General features: G+C 36.9%; 1 protein-coding gene across 14 annotated transcripts in view; it reads left to right on the forward strand.

The window, feature by feature from the left end:
* Positions 1 to 27,754, forward strand: part of DLG1 (discs large MAGUK scaffold protein 1) — a 140,650-nt gene that overhangs the window by 80,534 nt on the left and 32,362 nt on the right. For 8 of the 14 annotated variants that reach the window (XM_058031093.1, XM_058031084.1, XM_058031085.1 and 5 more), the window contains 10 exons: positions 5,580 to 5,672; positions 8,995 to 9,048; positions 11,488 to 11,538; positions 12,508 to 12,632; positions 13,704 to 13,873; positions 14,392 to 14,528; positions 15,343 to 15,487; positions 21,274 to 21,400; positions 23,177 to 23,333; positions 24,403 to 24,505. In XM_058031093.1, the coding sequence (XP_057887076.1) occupies positions 5,580 to 5,672; positions 8,995 to 9,048; positions 11,488 to 11,538; positions 12,508 to 12,632; positions 13,704 to 13,873; positions 14,392 to 14,528; positions 15,343 to 15,487; positions 21,274 to 21,400; positions 23,177 to 23,333; positions 24,403 to 24,505 (1,162 nt within the window). The remainder of the gene's footprint in view (positions 1 to 5,579; positions 5,673 to 8,994; positions 9,049 to 11,487; positions 11,539 to 12,507; positions 12,633 to 13,703; positions 13,874 to 14,391; positions 14,529 to 15,342; positions 15,488 to 21,273; positions 21,401 to 23,176; positions 23,334 to 24,402; positions 24,506 to 27,754) is intronic. The other 6 variants (XM_058031094.1, XM_058031095.1, XM_058031087.1 and 3 more) reach the window with 1 other exon arrangement.

Here is a 27,754-nt window from a genome sequence, read left to right on the forward strand (position 1 = left end):
TCCTTTCCCAGCCTGAGAACAAAGGACACTGTTACAGCTTCAGGCCAAAAAAGTACAAACAGAGAGATGAGGAGAGGAGTCTGGGAGGATGGGACTGCATAACCTAAAGCTGTAATGGGACAATCAACCCCAATATGGAAATGGACCAAAACTTATAAAAGTGTGAAAACTCATGACCCTCGTCCATCTTGGGTGTAGCCTCAGCCAGGCTCTGGTACTGCCCAAGGTGTAGCCTTTGAAGGCCTTTTAATAAATATCTGCTTTATTCCTTTAACACTATCTAGCCTCTGTCCCAGGTAGCCTTCCAAGGCATCAGCAAGAGTTTTTATATTCTACCAGTGTGACTCCAAGGCAGGCTCTGCCTTTACCTCACATGTGAATATAATTGGGCAGACTGATCCCCATGTCTCTCAAATATCTGATTAATCTCTTTTAATAACATTCTTCTTGTCTTCTCTTCCTTTTTTTGTGTTTTTTTTTCATTATGTTTTCATTTTGTTTATACCATGGTTGTTCTATATAAGCATTACTACACTTTGATTATGCTGTAGTCACTTTGTATACTGGCATTTTTACCACCGAAATTTCAATGCAGCCTGGGCTTTTTCACTGAAGAGTCTCAAGGCACACTATGCAGCATGGATGAGGTATTTTACCTGTACCTCTTGTTCCTTGACTGTGTTTTAGTGCTTGGGCTGTTGCTTTCGGAACTACAATTGCCTTCAAGGTTTTGTTTTCTTTTAATTGTTGATATCTTACTGATATCACCTCAGGGACCAAAGGCATGATGACTGCCAGAAAAAAAATTATGCTCTTAGCAGTTTTCTGCTGCATAATGTTCCTTCTCTTGCCACTGAAATCAAAAGGACTGAAAGCACACAGCAGATATGTGAATTCCTTTGCCTCATCTTTTGTATTGTCTTCCCCTTTCCTGCTTGGAGGAGAATGTAGGAAGCCAGACAGCTGAGTTTACAAGAATGTGATATTCAGCATCTCTTCCCCTTGCCCTCAATTTTCTTAGCACTCTTAAAAGCTAATTTATTTTCGTTTTAGTCAAAAACACTACTTGGTCTATGTGTTTTCAACAAAGTTGATGTCTCCAGGAATAAAACATTCCTTTTGAATGTGGAACATCGCATATTTTGGGATTTATTATGTATGCAAGACAAAAGCCTTATACCCCAAGCCTCTCTTCTCCTTCTTTAATGCATTTTAATGTAATAGACATGAATATTGTCTAATAGTAATTAGGCAATGTCATGCTGGGTACTGATATGGAAGTAAAATGGATGGTAGAAATGCATCCTGCTAAACCTCAAGCATTCTTGAATGTCTCTGGAAAATAAATGTTTGTGGTCTCCAAAATCTGCCATTTAGCAGGCTCTTGCCAAAGAGGATTCTGATACGGGGCCTTCAACACAGGACAGCTCCATCCCAGTAATCCCTGCAGGCTGACGAGTGTGCCTCAGAGCTGCTCAGTATTAATGCATCTGTGGACATTTCTCAAAGGAGAAAAACTTATTATGTGCTGGTTTTGAACTATTTACCCTCATGCACATTGACAACATGCTTATCTTCATCTCTGCCTTTGCCCTTCAGTATCAAACCCCACAGGCTCCCAGGCTTTCTGGAACATAACAACCTGTGTGTGCCTGAGCTCACATGTATTAGGGGGACCCAGTCCTCCAGCTCCTGAATGCTTCACAGGCCAAAGACATTCCTGCTGTGTGCCTGCACAAGTCTGCGAATGTTGATATGGCCAAGACATTTCTGGTTTCCTGTCACTGGCCAGGAACATTTCTGTCTCTGCGTTATGAATATTGCAGTAATGAAACGTTCGGCAGCTCTTGATTGCATCCCTTCTGGATAGAAGATGAGACATGGCAACTCTTGGTGATTAGAGGAGCATCTGTCAGTACCTATTTATCTCTTAGTATTCATGCTATAAATAACTGGAAATGTTTTTACTTAGGTCTGTATGTATCTTCCTTTATTCTGCATGTAAAAATTCTGCTGTCTCATAATTTAAATAGTCACAATTGCTGTAGGAAGGTGTAATGTGAGATGGAGAATAACCATGTTCTAATGCTGTGAACTGATGAAACCTCTCCATGTTAGCTTAATACAGTACAGCTGACCTAATCAAGTTGTTTCCTATGGGCTGGTATCCTTCATTCTCATCATACCCAGCACCAGAAATTCAGATCCACAGCATGTTCCTAGAACAGACCCACTGGGCAAGAGCAGGTGCTGCATGCTGTGCCAGTGCTGGCTGTGGGTACCTGCTGAGAACACTGTGGCCATTGATTTGACCCCACTTCTTTCCTGTGTAAGGCTGGGAATATAGGTGTATTTAGCTGCCAATTTTCATATAGATGCTGGGGAATGACCTTTGACCCTTCCCCTTTTATAAAATTTAAAATAGGCTGGTAAAGTTAAATATTCAACAACGTGATTAAATCAAGCTGTTTTCTCTTTTTGGGGGGAATGGGGGAAGGATTAATTTTGGAGCTTTTTTAATTTTGAATATTGGAATAAAAATGTAGTATAGAGATCATGCATCCTTAGCATTAAAAATTGAATGAATAATAAAAACCTCATTTAAATATTTATTTAAATGTTCATTTAAATATCTTAAATTAAAAAAAAAATTTAAACAGTGTGTGCCTGAAAGTTGTGGTTTCGTGGTGCTGCTGCATTTCAAGGAAATACAGCTCTTGAAGTTGTTAACACAAAGTAATTCTTGTTATTATGATGGTATTAAAAATTTATTTTCTTTGACATTTTAATGTTGAAATCTTGTACAATGTATCTGCCCACTCACAATTCATATACTTTCCATCATCAACTGCTTGTAAATTCATTAATTTTCTGCCCCAAGAAGCATTCAGAACAGCAGAAGGATTAAAAACTTTGTGGATGTAAGCCTTGGAAAAGTTCTGAGGTGGTAAAATGGAGAAAAAATTAAGGGATTGTAAAAGGTTTTGGGAGAAATAACCTTTGGAGCTTCTTTATAATAGTCAGATGACTTTTGCCTTCTATTCAATATTTTGTGCATTGCATTGATTATTTGTGGCCAGCAAATTGACTGGTGTGTGGTGGTTCAATGGTGCTCTTTAAATAGAGTGAGAGAGCACACAACATGCAGACCTAGCTAATGCAGAGCATGTAGGGCTTCTTCCTACGACCATAATCCAGCAAACATATTTTTAACTTCCTCAGGCGGAAATATTTTCATTTATTTTCCCTCCATAGTTTGGCTGGGTGTTTTTGGTTGGGTATTTGGCGGTTTGTTTTTTTTCCATTTGGGTTGGTTATTTGGGGTTTTTTTGGTTGGTTTTTTTTTTTATCAAAAAGGACTCTCAATGTTGTGACTTTGATGAGTGCTCATGGTGTTGAGATGGGAACACTCAAGCGCTCTGATGCAATGAGGAGCCCGAGACTGGAGATACACGAAGCTGCTCCTCTGCAGCCACGGCAGCTGCTGCGGCACCCGCCGCGGGCACCGGCCGCTCGCGCGCCTTTCAGCTCCTGCACGCTGCCAGCGGCTGCCAAACACAGGGGGAAATTCACAAACCTGCGGGACAGTGTAAAAAAGAGCCCTACAAAAAGCACAGCAAAAGTAAAAGCTGCTAGTGGTTGGGTGTCTGATGGCTCCTGCTCCAATTGCTCTGTAGGGAAGGTAGGTGTTGCAATGTGTGTTTGGAGATGTGCGTTTTTGTGCAAACTGTCGGAAGTATGTTGCATTCTTTTCTTTCTGTAGTTTTAGCCCTGCTGTGTCTAATGACTTTCTTACCAATTTTTCTTTTATATTTTATTGCTAGAAATCAAAGTAGTAATTATTGAAATCAGATTGGCAAAGGAATACTTGTTCTCGTGTTTTCTAGTGAAGGTTGCTGTACTTTATACAATAAGGGGGTTTACAGTAATTTCTTGAAAGTTTAGTTGACTTGATTTTTGCTCTCCAAAGTGTATCTTTTTGTTGTTTCCTAAGAAGAGAATTTGCTGAATTTTACAGAATTTGTTGGCTTAGTTGGTCTCCTTGAGGATGTGTATGGTGCTGTGATATACCTACATATTAGTTGGTATTTCCTCACTGAAGGACTTGCTGTGGGTTAAACACAAAAAACTACTTACTTTGGAACAAGGCAGACTTAAAGGGGTGTCTCATATTTTGTATGGGTAGGGCCAAATTGGTGCTTGAGCTGTTTACTTTGATTTGTCATCTGAAGCCTGGGTTGTTCTTTCAGGAGACACAGGTTTATTGCACTGAGCATTTCCTGCATCCTTTGCAAAAGGCATATTAATATTTTTCCAGATCAATTTAGATTCTCCCCTACCGTCCTCTTTTTAAGCACTTGAAATATTGTCCTTTAGTCTTTAGATGTAAGAATGCTTTAATGACATTAGGATTAACTCTCAAGATACCAAACATATTTTGTTCTTGCATCTTTCAGTAATTGCAATGTTTTTCAGCAGCTTTCATTTTGGAAGGATTGACTTTGAGCTGAAAAAACCCTGTAGAAATACCATATGTACATTTAATATGTGTTGCTGTTCTTGGTCTCTTAATGCAATTAGCATTATTTGCCATTACTGTTTAATTTGCTGGCTGCTGTTGATGTATGCTGCTTTGTATTTTAAGGTATCTCAAACTTTTAAAATGTTTTAATACTCTTATGTTCTGGGGTTTTTGTTCACTTTTGGGATTTAGTATTTTCTTTTGTCATTATGCTTCATTATTTTTAATGATCACAAGAATGTCTTGGAACATCTAAAATGCAAGAGCTTTGATCTGCTGTTCAGCTTGTAATGTTGATGATAGTTGCCAGCAGTTTGTGTTGCTGACAGCTTGTTGACAACCAGTATGTGAACATCTCAAAGACATTTGAGTCAATGTTTTGCTCAAAATGCTGTTTGGAATCTTACTCCTTTGCAGCTTAATTGTCACTAGGTTCCCTGGTTATTATTTTAATGAAGATTCTTAAGACCAAAATTGTCCTAGTCTGCAGATGTTTGGTAAACCTCTGTGAAGATCTGTGAGAGAGAAATTGAAGCTGTTTTAGCACCTTCCACCCTTTTGTCTAAAAGGTTTTCTTTGATTTTTGCTAAGTTTAGAAACCATAAAGTACTTCTGATTTTTCCTCTTTATCAAAGAGGAATATTAGCTTTGTTGAGTGCTATTAATTTCAGCCCATTTCCCTGCTTTTGCACTCTGTTGTATATTGGTGAGGGGATTCTGTTGTGAAACCAGCCCACAGAAAGCCTGAGTCTGTTCATTGACCTGAGCAGGTTTTGTGTTGGACCCCAAAGTCTCAGTGCTGCAGGGAGAGTGCCTTGGTGTGTGATATGACCCACCTGGGCATGTCCAGCTCCTGTGGTTCCTCACCATCAGTGCAGTGCTGGGAATGTGTGCCATGAGCTGTGTGGTTCATAGGGGCTGTTCTGCATTCCAGTTAGGCTCCAAATCCATGTATGTGCTAGTTCATAGTTGTTTATGCTGTTACATTTGAGTCTTGTTTGTTTGAAACTGTTTTTCTAGTTTTCCTTATTTTTGACATTTTGTTGGTGATTTTTAGCCCACAGAAGCTGTTCCTTCCTCTTCTCCCATTGTCCCTGTGATCCCTGTCCCACCAGTCCCTGCTGAGACCATCCCATCCACCATACCACAGGTTTTTATTCTGTTTTGTTCTGTTTTATTAAACGTGTTCAACTTTTATTTTTTAATTTGTTTTGTTGCTTTGCTGAAATACGCCTTTTGCTATTCCGCACTGTTTTGAGGTGAACTGTGAAATACCTATAATTTCGCCCTAACTTTTGTTCATTTTATGACAGCTTTTAGTACATTAAAATATTTATATTTTCATATAGAAGTGACTAGTTAGTTGTGATAAAACTAAAGAAAAAATAACCACAAGAATGGAAAGGACCAGTGGGATATTTTGCGTTCATATAGTAACTTCATGGCCATTGCATCTGTACTAAAGCATTATTGCTTGATTTGTTTCTAAAGAAAATGTTTTCTCATCTCCTCTGAATACTTCATACATGTCTTTCTTTGGTTGCACTTGCATGGTGTTTCTCATGTTCTGCACCCATTTATTGGTATTACTGTTTTGGGGGACATTTAGAATATAAAAGAGATATTTTACCTCGCCATTCCTAACATATTTGACTTGAAAAATGTTTCCCTTCTGAGCCTTCGTCTTTTAGGTCCCATAATGTTCAAACAGCCCCCAAAACAGAAACCAAACCCAAGAAAAGTGAGGGCAGTAACATGAGTTAATGTTGGTATTTCCCATGTAATTTGGAATATGTGACCACAGCATGGCAAGCCATGCAACAACCCAGATAGCCAGCAGTTACATTTCTGCAAATAGATTGTCATTCTGTTTTTTTGTAACTTTACTGTAACTTTCAGTGCAGAAATCTGAAATGATGAGTCCACCCCATCTGAAAAGATGGATTAATTTTTGGGATTGTTTGATGACAGATGTTTATTAACTTTAAAAGGAAATTAAGCTATCCAGAATATTACTTGAAAATTTTTGTAGTATGGAAGTCAGTATTTTTTTTCTTAATTTTTACTTTCGGGCTACTTGACTAACCTTGCAACAGGTGGTAATCTTTGTCTTTGCTGAGTTTTTATTTTTAGCATAATCTATAATTAGCAAAACTTTTTGCAGTTTCCTGTTTTATAGTGCAATTTCCAGTAGATGTGTGTTTATTTGAATCTCTCACCTGTACTTCTTCCACCAGGAAGACCAGAAATTTGATTAGTTTTAGAAATACTCCCTTCTAATAGGGGGATTCTGTCCGCATCAAGATTTGACAGGCCAGTGCAACCATGTCCAGATAGTACCTTTGGAAAGCCTGGCAAAGCTTTTTTCATTCATCATTGAAAAAGATGGTAAATTTGGTAAATGGCTGCTGCTTGATAAATATAGGAGTGTTAGGAACAATCACTTAACTTACAGAAGGGGTTTTACATTGGTTAGCTGATTTGTATATCAAACATACTGTTTACCAAAGCTCACCTACTAACAGCAACTTTGCTTTTAGTCGTCTTTTTTTTTTGAATATGAAAATAAGAACACTTGTCTGCCTCAAGAATAAAAATCATGGGGAACCAGCTTTCACTGGCGCTGTATATGTTGAATATAATTGGATGTTACAGAATCCTAATATTAAATAAAAATACATTCCAAAATGGAGTGAAAAGAACATGACTGAGCAGTTCAACCTTGCTTTCTTCTGAGTAAAACCATAAAAACATATGTTTTTATTAAACCATATGGTTATATTTATTGTAACCTTAACAATAAATTATAGTGATGAATAATAGGTTGGGATTTTTAGTACAGGATCTTAATTTTAATTTACTCCTATTTTAATGGAACCTGCACTTGAATAAGAAGCAGAAAAGGAAATTTAACTTAGTGGCAAAAAATGGTTGTGAAGGATAGTGTTGTTTTGACAGAGATTTTTATTGTGACATTAATAACTAGTGCTTAATGTCTTTACTGCATGAAATGTGCCAATGCTTCTTTTGAGAGAACTGCTGGGTGAGAAAGGCTTTTGATTGCATATTGACAGTCATATGTGTCATCCTTTTTGTTTCCTCTTACTTTTAATTGTCTGCTTTGTTAACGTGTGTAAGTCCCACCTGATTTTAGTACTTATTAAATCACACAGGCTTAATTTGTGACACTTGATAGCAGATTGATGGCTCCTGTCTAATGATGGGAGATTATTCATCTCAGCCTTTTCAAAGGCACTTCTGAGTCATCACTTCCTAGGTTTAGGAGCTTTTAAAAATCATAAATTCTTCAGAAGTATGTTGCTGTCATAGTAATGAAACAAAAATGCAGAATACGAATAGGTTAATGCAATTGTCATGTTTTTGCAGGTCTTAACTTTACCTTTGCATGACTTTAATGCTGGCTTCTTTTGCAGCCTATTAAACTATCCCTAAATTTATTTACATGCACACACACCCCTAGGAGATTAAAAAAACGAATGTCATAATTTTAACGATAATGTATTTTTATACATAATAAAAACCCCCTCAGATTCATTGAAGCAGTAAGGAGATTAACTTTGTTTAGTGCCACTGAACTTAATAATTAACAGTATTTGGAGTCTGGAATATATCTGGACACTGTTTGTTTGGCTGATGTTCCTAGAGCAGGCTAGATGCTGCCTATTTTAAAAGCAGATAGTTGATGGATAATTGGGAAATCTGTTTATTTGGAAAATTTCAGAAAAATACCATCAGATCCTATGGATTTTCTTTTTGTTGAAACCACATTTTTCACAGAAAAATTCTCAGTGTATGAGACCAAAACTGTAAACTTACTCTGCTGGTTCCTGGCTTGTAAAAATGCTAATATTATTTCAGCTTTCTGTGGCAATAATCTCTGGCTGCTTATGCTTGTTAATCCTTAACAATTTTCTGATGGAAGCCCCTGGTGCTGTGGGGTAAATGAATGCCTGCTGTGGGTTTGCTTTTGCAAGTCAGTTCTGTAGGTCCTTTCTTGCTTAAGTTGCATTTCTGCAGTTTTCCATTTAGCAGTTTTTGAAGGGGGTGGTTCACTGTTCCTGATGGGAAGAAAGGGAAATCGAATCCACTGAAAATTGGTTTTGAGATACTGAGTGGTAAAACAACCTCTGCATATCATACCTCAAGTACTGGGGCAACTGGCATCATGTCAAATGGTAGCATGACTCAGGTTTTCTTTTGAAAAACAAGGTAATAAATGTCAGAACTTAGATATTAACTATGATCTCAGACTTCCCTAACGGTGTGGGTTTATGTCAGGGAAGCAATTTGTCCAGGATAGTAACAAGTGTTTTAGAAGGTCAGTTTTGAGATTCTCAAGGTCAGGCTGCCTTTTAACAGAACTTTGAGAAAGCCAGCAAGTTAAATGCTGTAAAATTATCAATTTTACATTTTCTTATGCTGTTCATTTTTTTTATGTTTCATTTTTAAAGGCAAATCCCCCTCCAGTGCTGGTGAATACAGATTCTTTGGAGACTTCAACATATGTAAGTCTACACTTGCTTTCAATTCTAACTTTAAATCATGTTTTATGAATGTAATTGGGTACACTTGTTGTTGCTGTTTAAAAAGACCTATTTTATCTCTCTGATCGTGCTTGATTTTGTCAGCTCTCATGATGGTTATTTAAACTCCTTAAATAGCTGTTTCATGAAAAAAAAATGTTGCAGATTTCAGGTGGGAATTTTTCTGTGTTTCAGTGTATGGCAGTGCAAAACACAACTGAGATCCCAGAGGTTCAGTGTTCAGAGAACAATCTGTTTCTTCAACTGTGCAGGCAGATACTTAATATTTAATGTGCCATTTCTGTTGCACTTCTCATAAAAACATTTCTTCATGCAGCGGCTATACTTAAGGTTTTAGTGCTATAAATATTCATAAAAATGAGTTGGTTCTGTTTGAAATATTAAGGTAATAAGTGTAGTTATGTGGAGGCTGAACTGTTCATTTGTCAGGCATAATTACAACATTTACTTATGAAGTCTTCTATCTAGGGGAAGGCCCTGGAAATAAAGCTTAGCTTAGTGGGTGTGAGATCCCTTTAAAACTTGGAAAAGATAGGCTGGGTCGGTGATTTTTATCATGTGATATATTCTTGCTCCTGTCTCTGCTAATGTTTGGTTTGTTAGATGAATAAATTCAAAGGTAATTTTTCAAAAAAAGAGAGAGTATAGAACTAAGCTAAAGGAGAAGATAAAATGATGGAGGCTTTTGTTTACTCCTGTTTATGTAGAAGATATTTTAAATTGGATTAAAGACCTTTGTACATGGAAATAAGAGACTGCTTAAATATATTAGGATCAGCTTTGTTTTGTGTAATGGCAATGAATAGGGAAATGATTAATCATCCTTGTTATTTATTTAATAAAAAAGAAAAGAGCACTGCACACTGATCAATCATTATGACCCTTTTGCAGGTAGTGTAATGCTGGATGACTGCTTCAGTTAGCACATGTTGTCATTCCTGTAGATAATAGCTCAAGGACTAAGCTACCATCAAAACTTCTTGATCACAGTGGCTTCTTTTGTGTTGGTATAGCAATAGATCCAGTTTCATGGATTCAGAAGGTCAGGACCTCATCCCTTTTTAATAGAGAAATATCATGTGTTAAAACCACTGTATCTTTTCCACTGAACAAACTGCTAAGGACATAATCATTTTTGAGGTACTTTGCAAAGATGATAATCTGTTATGTGTGGAATGGATATGGTTTCTGTTGTCAGGGGAATATAATTAGGGAGTGAGAGATAAAAGAGCTTGATATTAGACAGCCTGTGGAAGTCATGGCATTGCCAGCTTTTGGAGCATTTAAATATGTTCAATAAACATAGGAGGAAGGAAGTAGCTTGATCTTAATTTTATTTGGGGTGAATTAAATTCCCTTTTTAAAGTCTCTACTAGGAAATGGTCAGATTATAAAATGCTTTCTTCTATATATGTTTTTTATCTTTAGTGTGTTATGACTAGAGAAGTCTTTCCAGATATTCTATATCTTAAGGGTAGGCAAGGTCCTTTGTAAAGTAATAGTATAAATGCTATATAGTACCTTGTTCAATATTTCATCCTAAAAGGCTAGGAATATGGAGTTGTCTGTAGCTGCTGTAGGTAACTGTGGAGGAAAGAATTTGAATTCCAAGATATCTTGGAAAAAAACTTACTCTTGAATATATAAATATGATTGAGAATTTGTTATTTAATTGATTTTGGTTAGTTTTGATATTTTTTTGCTTCTGGTATTTGGTTCTTTCCTTATTCTGTAGGTAGCAAAGAACGTGGGTATCCTTTCTAACTGGAGGATGACAAGGCTTCTTTCTAGGATTTCAGTTTTTCATCAAGCTTTATAAAGTATTCTTCTAAACTCTTTTACTCTTTTTGTCCCTATTTTAAATTGCTGAACTTTAATATGTATGTGACATGATAAATAGTAGCATAAACAGTTGTTAAATATTGCTTTAGAAGGATCTTGCCTGTTTCTCATGAGAAGATGATATAAAGCATCCATCTTTGATTTTTCTCTGCTCAGTGTGGAACAATAAGAGGAAAATGCTGCTCTGTTCTTCCTTACAATTCTTCTCTATCCCACATTCTCTTTCTTTATTCTCGGTTTCAAGTTGCTGTGTAGCCTGAGGAACATCTGAGGATCTCCAGAGCATTTTTTCTTTCTGGCAGTCAGAAGCAGAGGGCCTGTGCCCTACAGTAGTTGTGTGGAACAGTCTGCTCTCTGAACAGGCACCTTTTAAACTTGTACAAAAAGATCGTCTGATTCATAAATACAGAGTGGTGTGAAAATCACATGTCCCCTCTGAGCCCAGTGGTCACTGTGAATCAGCTGAGATTTGATGGGAGTGAAGTTCCAACAAAGCAAAATGGGTTGTGTAAAGTGTAGGATTCTCTTTGAGTCTCATTTCTCTTTTTTTTTTAATAGGTCAATGGCACTGATGCAGATTACGAGTATGAAGAAATTACTCTTGAAAGGGTAACATGCTAAATGTCCTCTGTACTCTGTTTGAAATGGAATTTATGATACTTTAATATGAAAAATGGCAATCCAAACTAATTCTTACTCTTTTTATTTTAGGTAGATTATTTACCCTTATTTAAAAAAAAAGTATATTCAGTTGCTAAGCAGGAATTGAAAGTTTTATTAATATCCATGTCGATTGAGAGTAAAATGGGGGAATGATCTCTTCTAAGTCATCCTGCATTTAATGTTGCTACCTAGGCTTGTAGAGACTAACAACACAGATTCTGATTTAATCTCCTGTATTGCTATTTTTCTCATAGGCTTTTATTTACATACTATTAAGTTTATATTGAGATTACAAGTGACATCTTGTCACATGCATTTCTTTGTTAGGTTTTCTACGTTGAGATCTAGCTCAGTTCACTTGAGGTGCACTGTTAACAAAAAGACAGAAAAAGACAGAAAGAAATTGTTTTAGACCTGTGCAGTTCTGGTGGTTACTGAGAGGGTGAAGAGGTCTTGCAGTTGATGGTAAGGGCAAGTAATCCTCGAAGAGAAAAATGTCAGTCTGAATCTCTGCATCTGTGGGACTATATTAGAGGTGGGGCACAAGCTATTTAAAGGCTTTTTTCTGGGAAAAATGTGTCACTAATAATTTAATGAGGAGCAAATATTTGTATGAGTAATCTGAAATATCTAGCACTTTAGAGATAGAAAATTTTATGTAATTTATCAAGTTCAGTGAGAAAGCTGTGGGGCTGGAACTGTCACAGTTATACAGTGACTTATGTTCTCCTTACATGTATGTAAGTTGTAATTATACTTATTTTCATATAAATAAGTTATATATGTAGCATACTGCTTAATTTGTCCTTAAATATTTTTCTTTTCAATGAAAATGATGTAGATTTGGTTCTATAGTGTATCAAATACACCAGAATACCTTTTCCCCAATAAATATTTTTCCTTTTCTATCTTTAGGGAAATTCAGGACTTGGCTTTAGCATTGCAGGTGGTACAGATAACCCACATATTGGGGATGATGCCAGTATTTTCATTACAAAAATTATAGCTGGAGGTGCAGCTGCACAGGATGGAAGATTACGGTAGGATGGATTTCTGTCTTGGGTTACTAAGTGCTGTTACTGTATTTTAAAAAGTGAATAGAAAATTTTCTGTTTTAATAGTTTTATCCTCCTGCATTAAATGTTAAATAGGTTTTCTTTACGGAAGTGTTTTGTAAATAATGACAAATGTTTGAGTGGATCAATTTGTGTCTCCCAAAGTAGTAATATCTGCAGTTTAGGAAAATTAAATGAAATTTTTCTATTCTGTGGTATAAATTTATTATGCCATATGTTTCATAGTCCTTAATTCAAGAAAAAGGTAGCTCTTGGTTTTCCATATGTGGATTTTCTGATCCACAAGGTAGTTGAGTTTATTAGCAACCCTTTTTTATGCTTGGTAATAATTCAGTGTCCTAATTTTTCAAAGATAGCCATCCACATTGTTTGTAGGACAATTTTTTTTCCTCTTGTGTTGCCAAGAACTTGGCCCATCATTTCATGTGCAAATACCTGCTGTATTATGGGTTTTAGTCCTAATGAGCTTAGTTCAAGGCTTCATTTTAGCTTGTTGGCCATTGTCAGAGGTACATCTGGCAGGACACGGTGACAGGTGGGCCTGGCATTGCACTTAGTGTAATGAGGGCTCAGAGTTACTGCAGCAGCATGTTAAATGGACTGGAAGGCCAGCACTTAAACTGCTTGTGAAAAACAAGATTGACTTGTTCATATCATGGCTTCAAACTAGTATGTTTGCATTGTGTGCCTTCTAGGTTTTGGTTTTTTAGATTCTGTTTTATAGCCGTAAACAAAAGGTAATTTTCGCAGACATCTGTTAAAAACACTGTCAAAATAAGGTACATATAATAAGGTGCCCTCTTCAGCCATGAATTAAATATTCCTCTTAAATATTTCCTAGTGATCCTTGGTTTATTTTTAAGCACTAATAATTAATTTCAGAGCATTGTCTTGAATGAGTAGAACTTTGGAGATAAATGTCTGTGTTTTAATGCCTTAACATGTATGTTAGTGTATTATCGATACAATATTAGGCTCCTGATGTGTGCACTGTGTTGTAACACAACAGCTGAGCATGACTGTTGCTGTCTCCAGGGTCAATGATTGTATCCTGAGAGTAAACGAGGTGGATGTTCGGGATGTGACACACAGCAAAGCCGTGGAGGCACTGAAAGAAGCAGGATCCATTGTACGATTGTATGTCAAAAGGAGAAAACCAGTCACAGAAAAAATAGTGGAAATCAAACTTGTGAAAGGCCCCAAAGGTACGTTGGAAATCTAAAGTATCTGTTTCATAAGGATAGAATTGAAATTGTTCTTGTAGAATGCCAAGTTTTCTTTTAAATGATGAAAAATGTTTCTGGTTGTATCTAGTAATTTTTAAGTACATTGAAATTGGAGTAAAATACTTATTTGGATTACCTAGTAAGGATGTTTGTGAGATTAAAAATAATTTAGGGAAATCAATTACTGGGCAATATGACTATAAATATATAGATGCTATAGCATGATGATGCTTACAGCTCTGCTGTGCCCATACTTCACAAAGCATGAAGTAAATTATCTAGATTTTGGTTTTCAGAATTGTGTATGTGTTATATCTTCTCTAGAGCTTTATTTTCGAGAAAATTATGGAGTTCACTTGAAAAGGCATCAGAATTACTTCAGCCAGACCCTGATTGTATATATTCATGTTACATAAGGAGTGTTATTATTTATGTAGGAATTTAAATCCAATGATTGCAAAAAAGGTTTCTTGAGTAATGCCTTTATCTTCAAGCAGGTCTTGGTTTCAGTATTGCTGGTGGTGTAGGAAATCAGCATATACCTGGGGACAACAGCATTTATGTAACCAAAATCATTGAAGGTGGGGCAGCACATAAAGATGGCAAACTTCAGATTGGAGACAAACTTTTAGCTGTAAGTAAGAGCTGCATTTTTTTAATAGTCATTCACTTTTAGGCTCAATAGGGGCATGATTCAATTTGTGGTTAAGCTGCCTGGAAATCAGTGATAAAATTAAATCTGCATCATTCAACACCATCCCATCAGGAAATCTGAAATCTATTCCTCAGCCCAATGTTCCATGCAAAACCTGTATAAATCAGCATATTTATTTCTGATGCCTGCTATTATTTTTCTGGGATCTGAGTGACAGAATTGTAGACAAACATACAATGGAATTGTTTCTTTTCTGAAAATAGAAGAATGGAATGGAACTCCTTGTACTGGTGGCTGGCCAGCCTTTAGCCAGCCTGTAGTCAAGCTGCTGCTTATGTTGCATTTCAGTGTTTGTCATGCTTTTGAATGGGGTTGTTATTTTTTAAAAAGCTTAAAATAGCTTCAAAGTTGAATTTTTCTATACACAAAGTAAAAAAATCTCTTCAACTTCCTGAAATTCAATCCACAGTTCTTTTGTCCTGATAGAAAAATGAGAGCCATAGCCATACATTGCAGAATGTAACTTTGTGTTTAAGTTGTACTGCAATTACCAAATAATGCAAAATGACTTTTCAGTCTTCAAGAGTGGTAGGAATGAAAATCTATTAAAAAGATATCAACAAAAGGCTTTTAGAAAACTTATAGGAAACTTATATAATTTCATGGTACCAGATATGTCTGGGGCATGTGAATCCTAATAAAGACTCTCAATGCCTGTTCCAACAGCCTTCAGTGAGTGTCCAATGGAAACTGTACATTTTTCTGGGTTCAGAATGTTTGTTTTTCTCTTCAGGTCAACAGTGTTTGCTTAGAAGAAGTTACTCATGAAGAAGCAGTGACTGCCTTAAAAAACACATCTGACTTTGTTTATCTGAAGGTTGCAAAACCCACCAGCATGTTCATGAATGACAGTTATGCCCCTCCTGACATCACAAACTGTAAGTTCATCTTATCTTTCTGATTTAATTAATTTTCCCTTTAAGGCATTAACATATTTCATTTTTAGTATTTTAACTTTTGCAAGCTTAAAAAATTATATGAGGCAAAAATCTGATATAAGTTGATTAATGAGGAAAATTATATACTATACAGAAAAACATCCTATAGCTTGTATACTGAAAAGACAGCAGCAGCAGGGCTCTAGGTGGGTTTTTGTGGCTGTCATGGCCCAGTCCTAGAGACTCAGTGTTAGTCATCACTTGCTGGTGAGTAAAAGGGGAGAGCACAAGTATCTTATGCTCTTGGGGTGTGAAGAGTAAAAAGCAGTGCACTCTGAGGGTGTTCAGTGTCCTGTAAACTAAGAGGTTGGTGATGCTCTGATGTTTTTCCCATTTTCCTGGTTTTGCTTGAACTTGCATATACTTGAATAAACTGAACTGGGAGGAGTTCTTGCTCTGGTGCCTTCCTGTGAATGTGTTAAAAAATTCCATGTTAACTTATTTGAAGTATGGCTTCAGTTTTGACATAATAACTGATAATTTGAATGGAAAAACAGTGAATGCTGTATTGAAAAGTAGGTACAAGAATTTCTTTTTGACATAAGGGTACTACTGACAAGAGTATTTTCAAAGTCAAACATACAAATCCAGAAAGTTCAGGGTTGAACTACAATGTAAAGAAATATTTGAGTTGAGTATACTTAAGAGGGTTATTACCATTTAGTGGCTGGAAAATGGAAGATAATGATATAACTGCATATTTCTAGACTGAATAGACTGACATTTCTGGATTACCAGTTTTACTCATGTTGTCACATAAAATGGTTCTAGGGGAGACTTATTTTAGGTACTGCTTTGTTTCCTGCCATTAGATATATGCAATTGATATGTAGCACTGATCTGTTTAGGTACTACTTCATATGAAAGAAAGGAACACTTTGGGACTGACAGATGTAATTGACAACAGTATGTAAAGAACAACAAACTAAAGTGCAGCACAACAAAGACTGAAGTACCTTATAAGCCCATCATTTATTGGCAATAGCTACAGTATCTTAAAATCTATTTGTAAGCTTATTGAATTACAATTTGGAGCTAATTAGGTTTAATCTCCACTGTATTATTAGAGGTATGCTCTGGAAGGCTCCATTCTTTGACATATCTAATTTTCAGCCTCCACTGATTCTTCCCCTGTTTTCTACTCATATATTTTATGGTTAGAGAGCAGCCGTTTTCCCTTACTGTATCTAGTTTGTTCAATAACCTTTCCCACTGTTTTCTTGGAAAGTAGACTTCCCGTTTTCTCTCCATATGACTGGTCTTTTCATATATTTCACCTGGAATTCATATTTTTTTGGAAAAGAGAAATCTGATTTTTACCTAATGTTCCTGGTAATGTTGCAGTAATGCAGTTGCACTGCTGTGGATGGGGATGTGACAAACCTTGAAGTATCTCATCTCTTTCTGGTGCACCTTGACTCAATCATTGGAATATTTGCTTTGTTAATCTTTTGTGGGGTCAAACACAAAAACTGTAGAAAGTTTGAGGGGGGGAAGGTAGAGAAGGAGCTGATTCCTAGTATCTTGCCCAGTGTTAATAAATCGACGACAGTGGCAGAGGTGGCTGTTGGTTGTTGGACCTCTTGTCATGCAGAGATATTCATTTCTCTCAAATGGTGGATGAGCTGGAGGCTCAGTTCATTGAAGGCAAGTGCATGATAACACAGATCCATAAGAGAGTGCCTTCTTCAAGAATTCCTTCTCAGCATGTCCAGTGGCTGGACAGATCAGGGAGGTTCTGTCAAGGGTAATCCCTCATGACTGCCATGAGGATGTCCTCTGCCATCTTGCCATGAGTCCCTAATTTCTCAGGAAGCGTGACTTGGTGTCACATCCATTACCAGAGATAAATGGCCTGGTCACACATGTAGGCTCCTTTTGTCCCATTACCATCCTCCCTCCAGAGTTTCTCTCTGTTTGCTCTCTCTCTAAGGGTGATTTGAGAGATGTTGGCATTTTGTGCAGCCCAGTATCCCATCCTTTGTGGGAAGTGTATTTCTATCCTTATACTGAGAAAAGCCATTTTCCTGACCCTGTCATGTACCTCAAGCTCCAGCAGCTGCTTCTGGGAACCTTTCTCTTCCAACTCAAGTATTCTGAAAAAAAAGTCATGGAAGTTTTTCTCAGATGCCAGACATCTCTCTGTCTTTTAAAGACCCTTGACAAGGTTTGTGGGCTGTCTGTACTTTTGAGTAGATTTTCTGAGTTGTGTTTCATTTAGCTACAGTTCCCTTGAGTTCTCTATCTGAAGATACTGTTTTTCACTGTTTCTGGTAGACCAAAGAACATTCCTCTGCAAAGTGCTGCGTTCTTTGATGAAACTTCAGTCTGTTTCTTTTCCTTACAACAGAAGAGCCTTTTCTACTCAAGGGTCCATGAGCTTCTGTCTCTGTTAATCTAAGTGCTGCTGGCTGTTATTGCAGCTGGTGAGGACACTGAACCTACTGCTGGAATTTTGAACCCAAAGCAGACCTGAAGGTCTTGCTGAGGTGTTTAATGACTTAATTCCAGGAAATCAGCTTAGTCTTTTCCTCAGTCTTTCACTTATGAAGCACAACTGTGTGTTTCTGAGCTGCTAAATGTTATTTTTCTAATACAGGGCAGAACAAAAGCTTTTCCAGTACCTCTCATCATTTGCACATTTACACTGGAAATCTCAAAGGGAGACATCAATCTCCTCAAAGGCTGATTCTGCTTTTGCAACCAGAAAGCCTCTGCTTTCTGCAAGAGGCTGATCAGTTAGATAGAACTCCTACCAAAAAATGGTGGCACCTGTATGTAGTATTTTATACTGCATTTAGCAGAGCAGTACAGGGCTCAAGAGCTTTAGATTGGGGATTCTGAAGTGCTTTTGCCAGATGGCAGATATTAAAGAGGTATTTTCTAGGATCATCTGGATTGTGAGGTAATGTTGAAACAGTTACCAGGCTTCTTTCTTCACCTACTCATCTGCAGCTCTTTTGAGACATGTATTTGCAATCCTCCTTCCTATTTCTGTCCATGACAATCCTTTTAGCCAGGTTCTTAGGAGTTCAGTCCTACCACAAAGGAGAAGTAAGATATGCACAGAGGCTCCCTGTGAACATGTCTACTACAAGTGGTGTTAAGGTAGAAACTCTATAATATGTGAACTGCTCACTTACAGAACCCTTGGGAGGTTTTTTTGTTTGCTTATTTTATTTCTGGGATGTTTTTTGCTTGGTTGGTTGGTTTTTTGTTTGTTTTGGTTTTTATTAAAATTCTCATTTTATCAGAAATATCAAGAAGCACAGTGCACAGTGCTTGGTACTGTGCAGAACATGCCATAGATTGCTCACTGTGCTAACTTCTGTGCACTTGGTAGTTAATTCAAAAGTCCAAATTCAGAATTTGAAAGTGGCTTAATGTTTTCTTGACAGAGATGACTGCTTTGATACAGGCCTCCTTTGAAGACATTATCAGTGATGCATTTTTGACTCCTAATTAATATCAAAGTATTTTTGTGCTTTTTTGTGTTGGTATAGTATTTCCACCCTGCACTGAGAAATAAAGTATTGGAAGGGAGGGAATAATCAGTTTCTTCACTAGACATGGATGCCTTATCATTTCTTAAATGGCCTAATTATGGGAAGAGAAGAATATGTAATAACAGTAAAAGACACTAAAGTTTTAATTTTATTGCCCGTTTTAGAAATTATACTTGTGGTTGGTGTCCTCAGTTTACAGGTAATAGGAAAATAATAGGAAATCTTCCATTTTTTCTTTTTGTCTATAACTGTCTTATGTAAAGGAGAGGGTGGATTTGGAAATGGAATTACTTCATAAGAGTCTGACTTTTCCTGTCAAAGCAAGTTGATTTTATGCATGCGGTTTTCTGTTCATCCAAAAGACAGTTCCTTTATCAGTTCCATCAGTAATAATATTTACCTGGAAATAGGAGTTTAGACCTTATTTAGGATTCAAAAAGTGATGACTTGCCTTTTATTTCTGTCACGTTCCTCATGAATATGCTTCAGCTATAATTTCCATCTGAAGCAGTTTCAGGGGAGGTGCAGGCATGGTTTAGTGCAGGAGCTCCACAGAGAGCAGCCTCTTTGTGCCTTTATAGCTTTGCTTTCCTAGCACTGAGAGCACCACTGAGAAAGGACCAGACTGTTCCAAGTAAGTAGCACATGTGAAACGTCAGGAAGGATGCAGCCAGTGCTCTTGTGGAACTGTGCACAGGTCTGAAATAATAAATTATTATATTGATCAATAGCTGACTTTTAGTCACAGGGTGAAAGGATAAAAAATAAAAAAAATAAGGGAATGTAATAGGTGGTGTGTATGTTTCTGAACACAGTGCAGTTAAAAGCTGCAAGAACCTGAAAAACAATCAAATGAGAAGTACTGTAAGCCAATGAAAATAGAATTTGTATCTAATCTTTTCCTATAAAAAATGCATAATTATGGCTACCATTGGCTTGTTAAAAGCAATTTCAAATTCATGTTGTGGAATGAGATAATTTAGTACAGGAACAGAATGTACAGAGCTGCTATACTGTGCAACAGTTGTTCAGGTTTTTTAATCAGCACCCATTTTCCTCTAGTTGGAAAAGAGCTCATAATGTCTTGCATTTCATTTTTAGTGCTTTAGCTTTAAAATTTTCTGAGAAAAAACAAAATAGCTATATTTGTGTGGTTTTGTTTTAAGCAAAATGTGTGTGCTTTTGTGCTTTTGAATTGCTGAAGCTGTTAATAGTGGATTTTAATGCTTGCTGACATGTTGACAGTTTTGTCCTGATGCATATGATGCCATGTGAAGAATTTACTACACACAGGTTTACTAGAAATCTAGAACAATACAGGCTCAATCCAGCCCAGACCGGGTGGTTTGGAATGTATATGTGTATATATATAAATAGCAAATATATAATGTGTATGTATATTTATCAAGATTACTCTTGATGTGTTTGTATATGATCCAAACTTTTAAAAATTGCTTAAAAAGGAAAAAACAAAAGGAGAATGTGCCAATTGCTTCATTAATCTGTCTCATGTATGTTTAGTTAAAGAGCTTTGGGTTTATATAAATCCTCAGAGGTCAACTACCCCATCAGATACAGCAAGTAAGGGCAAAGAGTCTGGCAGCTTTAATAATACTGAATCTGTGAAGAGTCCCCACCCTTCATGTTTAAGCCTCAAAGTTTGAAGCATGTATGCCAGGAAAAAGCCATTTCCAATTGTAGAACATTCTTTGTAATAGCAAATAGTGGGTATGACTGTGCCTTAATGAGCACTTCAAATTGATATGCCTAACTTGGAAATATCATGCACCTTCTTAATTATTTATTGGAACAATTCTCCTGGTGTTGTAGATTTTCCATCAATTGTAATCATTAAGATGCTAAATTTCTTTTGGTATGTGTGTTGTGGTTCAGTTAAAACTTTCCTTCAGTCAAGTTAAAAACAGCTTTTAAACAGATAAATCTCCAGACTGTTCCCATGGGCTTCAACTATCCACAGTAGCTGTTTTTTAAAAAATTTTATTTGAGACACAATGAAACTGAAAAATTTGCTCATTGACTTAGTGAGGAGACTGGGGAATGTACAGATTTAACACGCTATTTTAGAACTATGACATAATATATCATTTCAACTGATATGATTTGTTTTTGAAAGACGTCACTTCTTTGTTTCATTTCCTCCAACTCTTTTTTTGGTATTATCCTAATGTCTTTTCTTGTTTTCCTTCCCCTCCTGTGAAGCTTATTCTCAGCCAGTGGATAACCATATCAGCCCATCTGCCTACCTGGGACAGTCCCTGCCCCCAGCATCCCCAGGGAGATACTCACCAGTTCCCAAGGGAATGCTTGGAGATGATGAGATCACCAGGTAATGAACAACCCAAGTGTCAGATTGATTAGCCAGGGCAGCTCCAAAATGTGATAGTGGGCAAAATACGAGGGAATACTATATTTTATTTCAAGAAATAGATGCTAGTTTTTAACTCTTGTAAATATTGTTGTAAGGATAAAACTATGTATATTTATATGTATATATATACACACATGCTTTATTTATCAATCCAAGAATAGCATTAAAAGCAGAAAGCCCTAGAAATGCTGCATGCATTGACAGGGCTTTTTAGGATGGTAATATGAGCAGACCAGAGATTTTCTTATTTTAAAGAGTGTTTGGATCCTCCCTGCCCCCACAGACAAGGGTTTGTTTTGATGGACTCTAAATCCAGAAGGGCTGGAGAGCTCTTAATCCTTTCCCATTAAGAGACCTTTCATTCCTTCACTGATTCAGTAGATTGCATTAATCTTTTGTTCATCATTGATGATAAAGGGAAGCTCTTGTAATTTTGTTGCCCTTCTGTTCTGCAAGTATAGGGATGTTACCCTGCACTTTCAGTATGCTGTTGCTGAGTTCTGTGTCACACCATCATCTGATATGGCTAATGTCACTCAGATTCCGAGGCAGGGTCCACCCAGGATTGAAACCTAAGTGGCATAATAAGCTGGAGAATTGATTTTAGTGTAGTGAAAGGTAGGATATGTCTTTATACTGATTTTTAACTTAGGATTAGGTAGATATATAAACCAAAATTATTCTGTCCTGTTGATATCCTTATGGTTTTATTGCTTTCCTTTAAAATTACTGTAAAAGACAGTTTTTAGATTTCTTCTAAAATGCAAGGCATATTCAGAAAATGTTTAGATTTTCTTTAACTTACTTTCTCATATTACACTCTCCATCCTAAAAAGAGATTTATAAATTTTGTGTTATTTTAAAAAGATACTGCATCTTTTTGTTTTCTCTTCTGTTCTGTTTTTGTTAATGTATTGGTGTGATCCAGAGCAATACTTATAATGATTTTCACAATGTAATTTATTTGTAATAGAACAGTACTCTGAAAAAATGAATATAATAGTTAATGGAGGTGAAATTTAAGAAATTGACCTTAAGATGATTTAATTGTTAGTGCAAAAATTGAGTGACTTTTAAAGATTAGACTAGATAATACTTTGTTTTGGAAAAGAAAGCAGCTTCTTACTTTATCTTGTAAATTAATAATTAATACCTCCAAATACCTAATGTCCATTAATTGTTCTTTAGTGCTCTCTAGTGATTTTTGAAATGCAGTGCACAGTTTTTCTGCTTTATTAGAAATGTCTTTTTCTGAGATCATTTATGCTTTGCTTGTATTAAATCGAGTAGCAGATAATAGATTTTTGGAAGGAGTCTTTCTGCATTAGAATGTAACTGGCTTTGTCAATATTTTTTCTTTCCTCCTCTCATTCAAATTAGGAGGGGATCCTGTGAACAAAAGTGCAACAACTTGGTTTAGTTTAAATTCTTCAATTGCAGTTGCTTTACTAAATTTGAAAATTGTATCTGAAATGTCACAACCTGCACTGATCTTCTTGAACAATATGGAAAATATTAAGTAATGACATTTAGTGCTGAATAGGATTGTAGCACAATAGGAATTTATTTATATATTTATTTATACATTTGTACATACTTACAGGTTTGTTCAGTTCACCTAATAACAAAGAAGGGATTTTGTTTTGCATCTGGGGGCTTTTCTAATTGTTTATTTTACTTTTCTTCATATCTAGTGACCAAGATTTCATATTCTTTTCTTTTCTTTTCCTTCAGGGAGCCTAGAAAGGTTGTCCTACATCGAGGATCAACAGGTCTTGGTTTCAACATTGTTGGAGGAGAAGATGGAGAAGGAATTTTCATCTCTTTCATCCTTGCAGGAGGGCCAGCTGACCTGAGTGGAGAGCTTAGGAAAGGAGATCGTATAATTTCTGTAGGATTCTTTGTTTCTTTTATTCAAACAGCAAAAAAAGTTTCCCCCTCCCTGCATATTAATACAAAGTAATGATATACAAAAAATGTTATTAACAGAGCTAAATTTGAGATAATGGAACAGATATACTTCCAAACTATCTTTGAGAACTTTAGTCTGCCTCAGTTTCTCATCTATTACCTGATTAAAATAGCACTTCCCTCTCTGAGACATTCAGTGAAGACAATAACTTTTGTAGCTGAGGGCTGTGTCTCAATTGAAAGAATACAGGTTTCAGAAATAACCCTTCTAATGAGGCGGAGATACTTGGCTGCAGTGTCTAAAACTGGGTCTTTACTTCCTGGAGTAAATGCTGAACCTCCTATTAGTCTTAAAAATATGCATCTCATACCTCTCTAAGGGCTTCTTCTATATTAGTATTGAAGGTGATAAATATTTTGTGTCTCTTTGTGAAATTACTTAATTTATGGAGAATCATTTATTTGGGCAACTACATTGTATTTTGGGAGTTATCTAAGAGGAATTATGTCCTTTTAAAAGCTGTTACTAAAACTGGTGTTAAAGCACATCTTTATTTAGTTTGAACTATGAAAACTGCTCTTGCTCTAAAATGTGGAACACACATTTCTGCTTCATTTTTTGGTGATGCTATTTTTAAATCTGCTGCATTGAAAACAATGCCAGATTCACAGAGGGCGTTGCCTGTCACTGGGTGGGGTGACAGCATGGTCTGTGGGCATTATTTGGGTAAGAAGGTCCCTGAACCATCACAAAAAGTAACATTCTCTCTTTCTCCTTAAAAAGAAAAAAAAGCACTCTTAAACAAGAAGAAAATTGACCATTAACTCAGTAATATACTGTGGTAGTCTCAGTAGTTCTTAAGAGGGGTATATGTGAGAGAGGATTTTATTGACTTGATTTCAGGAGCAATGTTAGGAACAGTGGAAATACATACACATGGCATGGAAACTAGTTTGTATCCAGTTAATTTTTTTTCCACAGGTGTGTGTTCTGTGGTGATAAACACAAGCATTAATTTTGATGAAGGGCTTTTTTGTATTACTTTTAGGTAAATGGAGTGGATCTAAAATCAGCAACCCATGAACAGGCAGCAGCAGCTCTGAAGAACGCAGGCCAAGCAGTGACTATTGTAGCTCAGTACCGTCCAGAAGGTAAGGGCTGCTTTACACATTCAAGTTCTCTTGTACAAATTGAAACTCAGAGAAAGATAATCCACAGTGTCCTTCCAGCAAACACCTCTTCTGAAAGAAATAATGTTATAGGTGTTGTCATATATATGTTAGCATAACGGCGTGTGATCGGATTGGGATATCTGCAAGTGTTGCTGCCATGGCTTGCTACATTTCTTGCTTTCACCATTGCAGAATCTCTGTTTTTCAGTAAATATTGCCACTGTCATAGCATGAAAATTAATCCAGTAAATCCAGAATTTAATAGAAATACTCTATTGTTCTTTTGTATTTCCAGTTGTCTTCATGCTTTAATATGGTGGTTTTATATGCTTTAATAGTAGGAAGTTAGAAGACTAATTCCTTCTTTATGGTGTTGATTCAGATGACCTGAGGAGACCATCAGGTTTTCATTCCTTGATTTCACACTGAGATGTTATTTCTATTTATCCAGCAGTTTCCTCTGGTCCAGATTAGACTGCAGCTGATGCTGATTAACCATCCTTGTGTGTTCTGCAGAACACTACATCATCAATACACATATTTGTCCTCTTGTATTTCTGCAGCACATTTCAAATGCCTCTATTTGAAACTTTAACAATTTAATAGTCCAAAATTAAATGCTTGAGTCTGTAAACTCATCTATTATTGGTATTACTTATACCAAGACATTTTTGTTGTTTTATGAACTGTGATGATCAGCAGCTTTCTCCAATTTTGCTAAATTGGTTGGCTTAGCACTGAATCTTCCTGGCAGAGACTTGTGTGTGTGAAACTTTCCCTTGGCAGTACTGTCAAGGGGTAAGTGTCAGTGTCCATCAGGAGTGGATATGGAGCAGGACTGCTGCCTTCATGTTAGGTGGCTGATAGCAGCACACTTCAGTTGTTCTTTATTTCTTCTATCCTGACCTACTCAAATGTTTGAAGCATTAGCTTTCACATTCCCCAGTCCCACCACCTGCATCACATCACATCTCTGCCCAGACCCAGGAATTCTGTTCATAGTAAGGCCAAATGATTGGTTTTTCTGCTTCCTGGTCAAATCCCTGCAGCCAGCCCATGTTGTCAATGCCTGTATTGTCTCAGGGGCTGTATCTTGGTCACATATTCCTTTGCTGTGCTCCAGGATTCATTTTCTAACAGTGCTCACTCTGAGGCTGCCTTTTAAAGAGAACAGTAAGGTCGGCATTGGCTCTGAAATATTTGCTTTGGCTGTGTGTTAGAATTGTCAAATATTCAAATATTTCTGTTGATACACATTTTGTCTATCCTCTGCATGGCTCTTCAGTGTTGTCAACTTTTTATGAATAAATGTGTATGCGTGTGTGTTTTTATAATTTTCCTCATTTTTTGTTTCTGCCATTTGGAAACAGGTTAACAAGTATTAAAATATTCATAAAGTTGTTATTCATTATTGGTATTGCTCAAATATCTTCATGAAGATGGAGAGCATCAGTTATAACTGCTTGTATTGCATATGTATTTTATTTATATTTATGAATCCAGCAGGATTTTGTAAAAGATGCTGACAGCTAGGACAGATCAAGGAGATTCTAGACATCCATCAGAGTTCATTATAACTGAGTAAAGAGATTCAGTATGATAGGAGCATTTGGAAGACACTTGGGACTGGCTCACTTCACTCCCTGTTATTGTATATGACAGTTTGTGTGTTCATAGATGTGGTGGGGAATGCTAATTTATGGTTTTACATCCTATCACATTTCCTATTTTCCCATCATAAATTCCCATTTGTCTTTCTCCTCCTATTTTTGGGAAAAGAGGATTTTTGCAAGCAGTTTTGTCATAGGAAAGCCTGAGTTAGGCTGTAGAAAAATGAATCACTGGAAAACTCTTCTCATGCAAAGGCTTCAATTTTCCATGTCTCTCTCTTCAAATCCATGGTAACTAAACTCCTAATTTCTGGGTTTGGGGTAGGCTATTATGACTGAATGAAACTGATTTTATTGAATTTGGCTTTAGATTATGTAACCACTGAGTTTTCTTTCCCTTAAATCTCCACAATGTTCCTTGGTTATGGAACATTTTTACATTCTTTAAAATGTCTTTCTGGGCATTCCTGTAGTTTCCAGGAGTGTTCAGTAAATTTGAGGAAAGCCTTCATAAGTTTTTCTATTCCATTGAATTAAATTTCAGCAACTTGCCAGCACTCTTTGGAACAGGTAAAAGCCAAACATGGAATGTGAGTGTGTTGTGCTGTTTACAGAGGTGGCTCAGGCATCAGGCACCCCCACAACTGTGCTCACTTGACCTCAGACTTTCTCCTTGTAGAGTCCAGGTTTTATCTTGCAGCTTGCCAGGAGCTCATGTTGGAAACTGGTCACCTGTTGGGTTGTGCTGGTGCATCCTTCTGTGGTGCATGGATGCCATGGGTGTCATACAGAGTCTCCCTGGCTGGACACATCAGTGGGTTTGGACCTGTGGGGGCTGGATGCTGCAAAGGGATCTATAGCAGGAGATGAGCAAGAGTTTGTGAAACAGGAATTATCCTGTAGAAATGGGAATTCAGGATGTTGTTCTCATTTTCATCTTTATTTGGAAGCTTTTACTTATTCCTTTGCTGGTACTACAAATTCCTACCTCCTTTCAAGACATCACTCATGAATAAAAAGGGATTTTGCTTTATTGTGAATTCAACTGGAAAAGAAATACGGTGACCTGGAGCAGTTTCAAAGCAAGAAATGTTGTTTCAGTACACAAAATTGTTTTTTTAAGCCGTTTTGATTCAGTGGCTTCTGATCCATTTAATTTTCCTGCTGCTCCCTGGCTCTGCAGACACCTCAGTGCCACACTGCTGTGACTCTGGGTTCCTGCAGAGCCAGGATGGCAAGGGAGAATTGTAATGTTGGTGCAGAGGAATGAGAGGAAGCAGTTTGGATATATGTGAATCTCCTGGCAGGGGGGATTCAGGATGGTCAGCAGTGTGATGGTGCTGCATAGCAGGGACACAGGAACCTGAGTGCCTGAAGGGAATGTAGTGAGGGGAGGAGCAGCAAGGGGGAAGTATAGGACTGCACAGGATTACAGCTCTGGGAGGGCTCTGTGTTTCACATTGATACCCATTGTTACATTCATTCAAATGAAAAGGTCGTCTGAAATGTGATAATAATGTTGCCTCACAGTTCAGAATTTCTGCAAAGTTAGATTTTGCCATTCCAGAAAGGTATGAGGTGCAGTGGGTTGCCATACCTGTATTATTGTTTGAGTGCA

Source organism: Melospiza georgiana, chromosome 10 (genome assembly GCF_028018845.1).
Source record: "Melospiza georgiana isolate bMelGeo1 chromosome 10, bMelGeo1.pri, whole genome shotgun sequence".
NCBI lineage: Eukaryota > Metazoa > Chordata > Aves > Passeriformes > Passerellidae > Melospiza > Melospiza georgiana.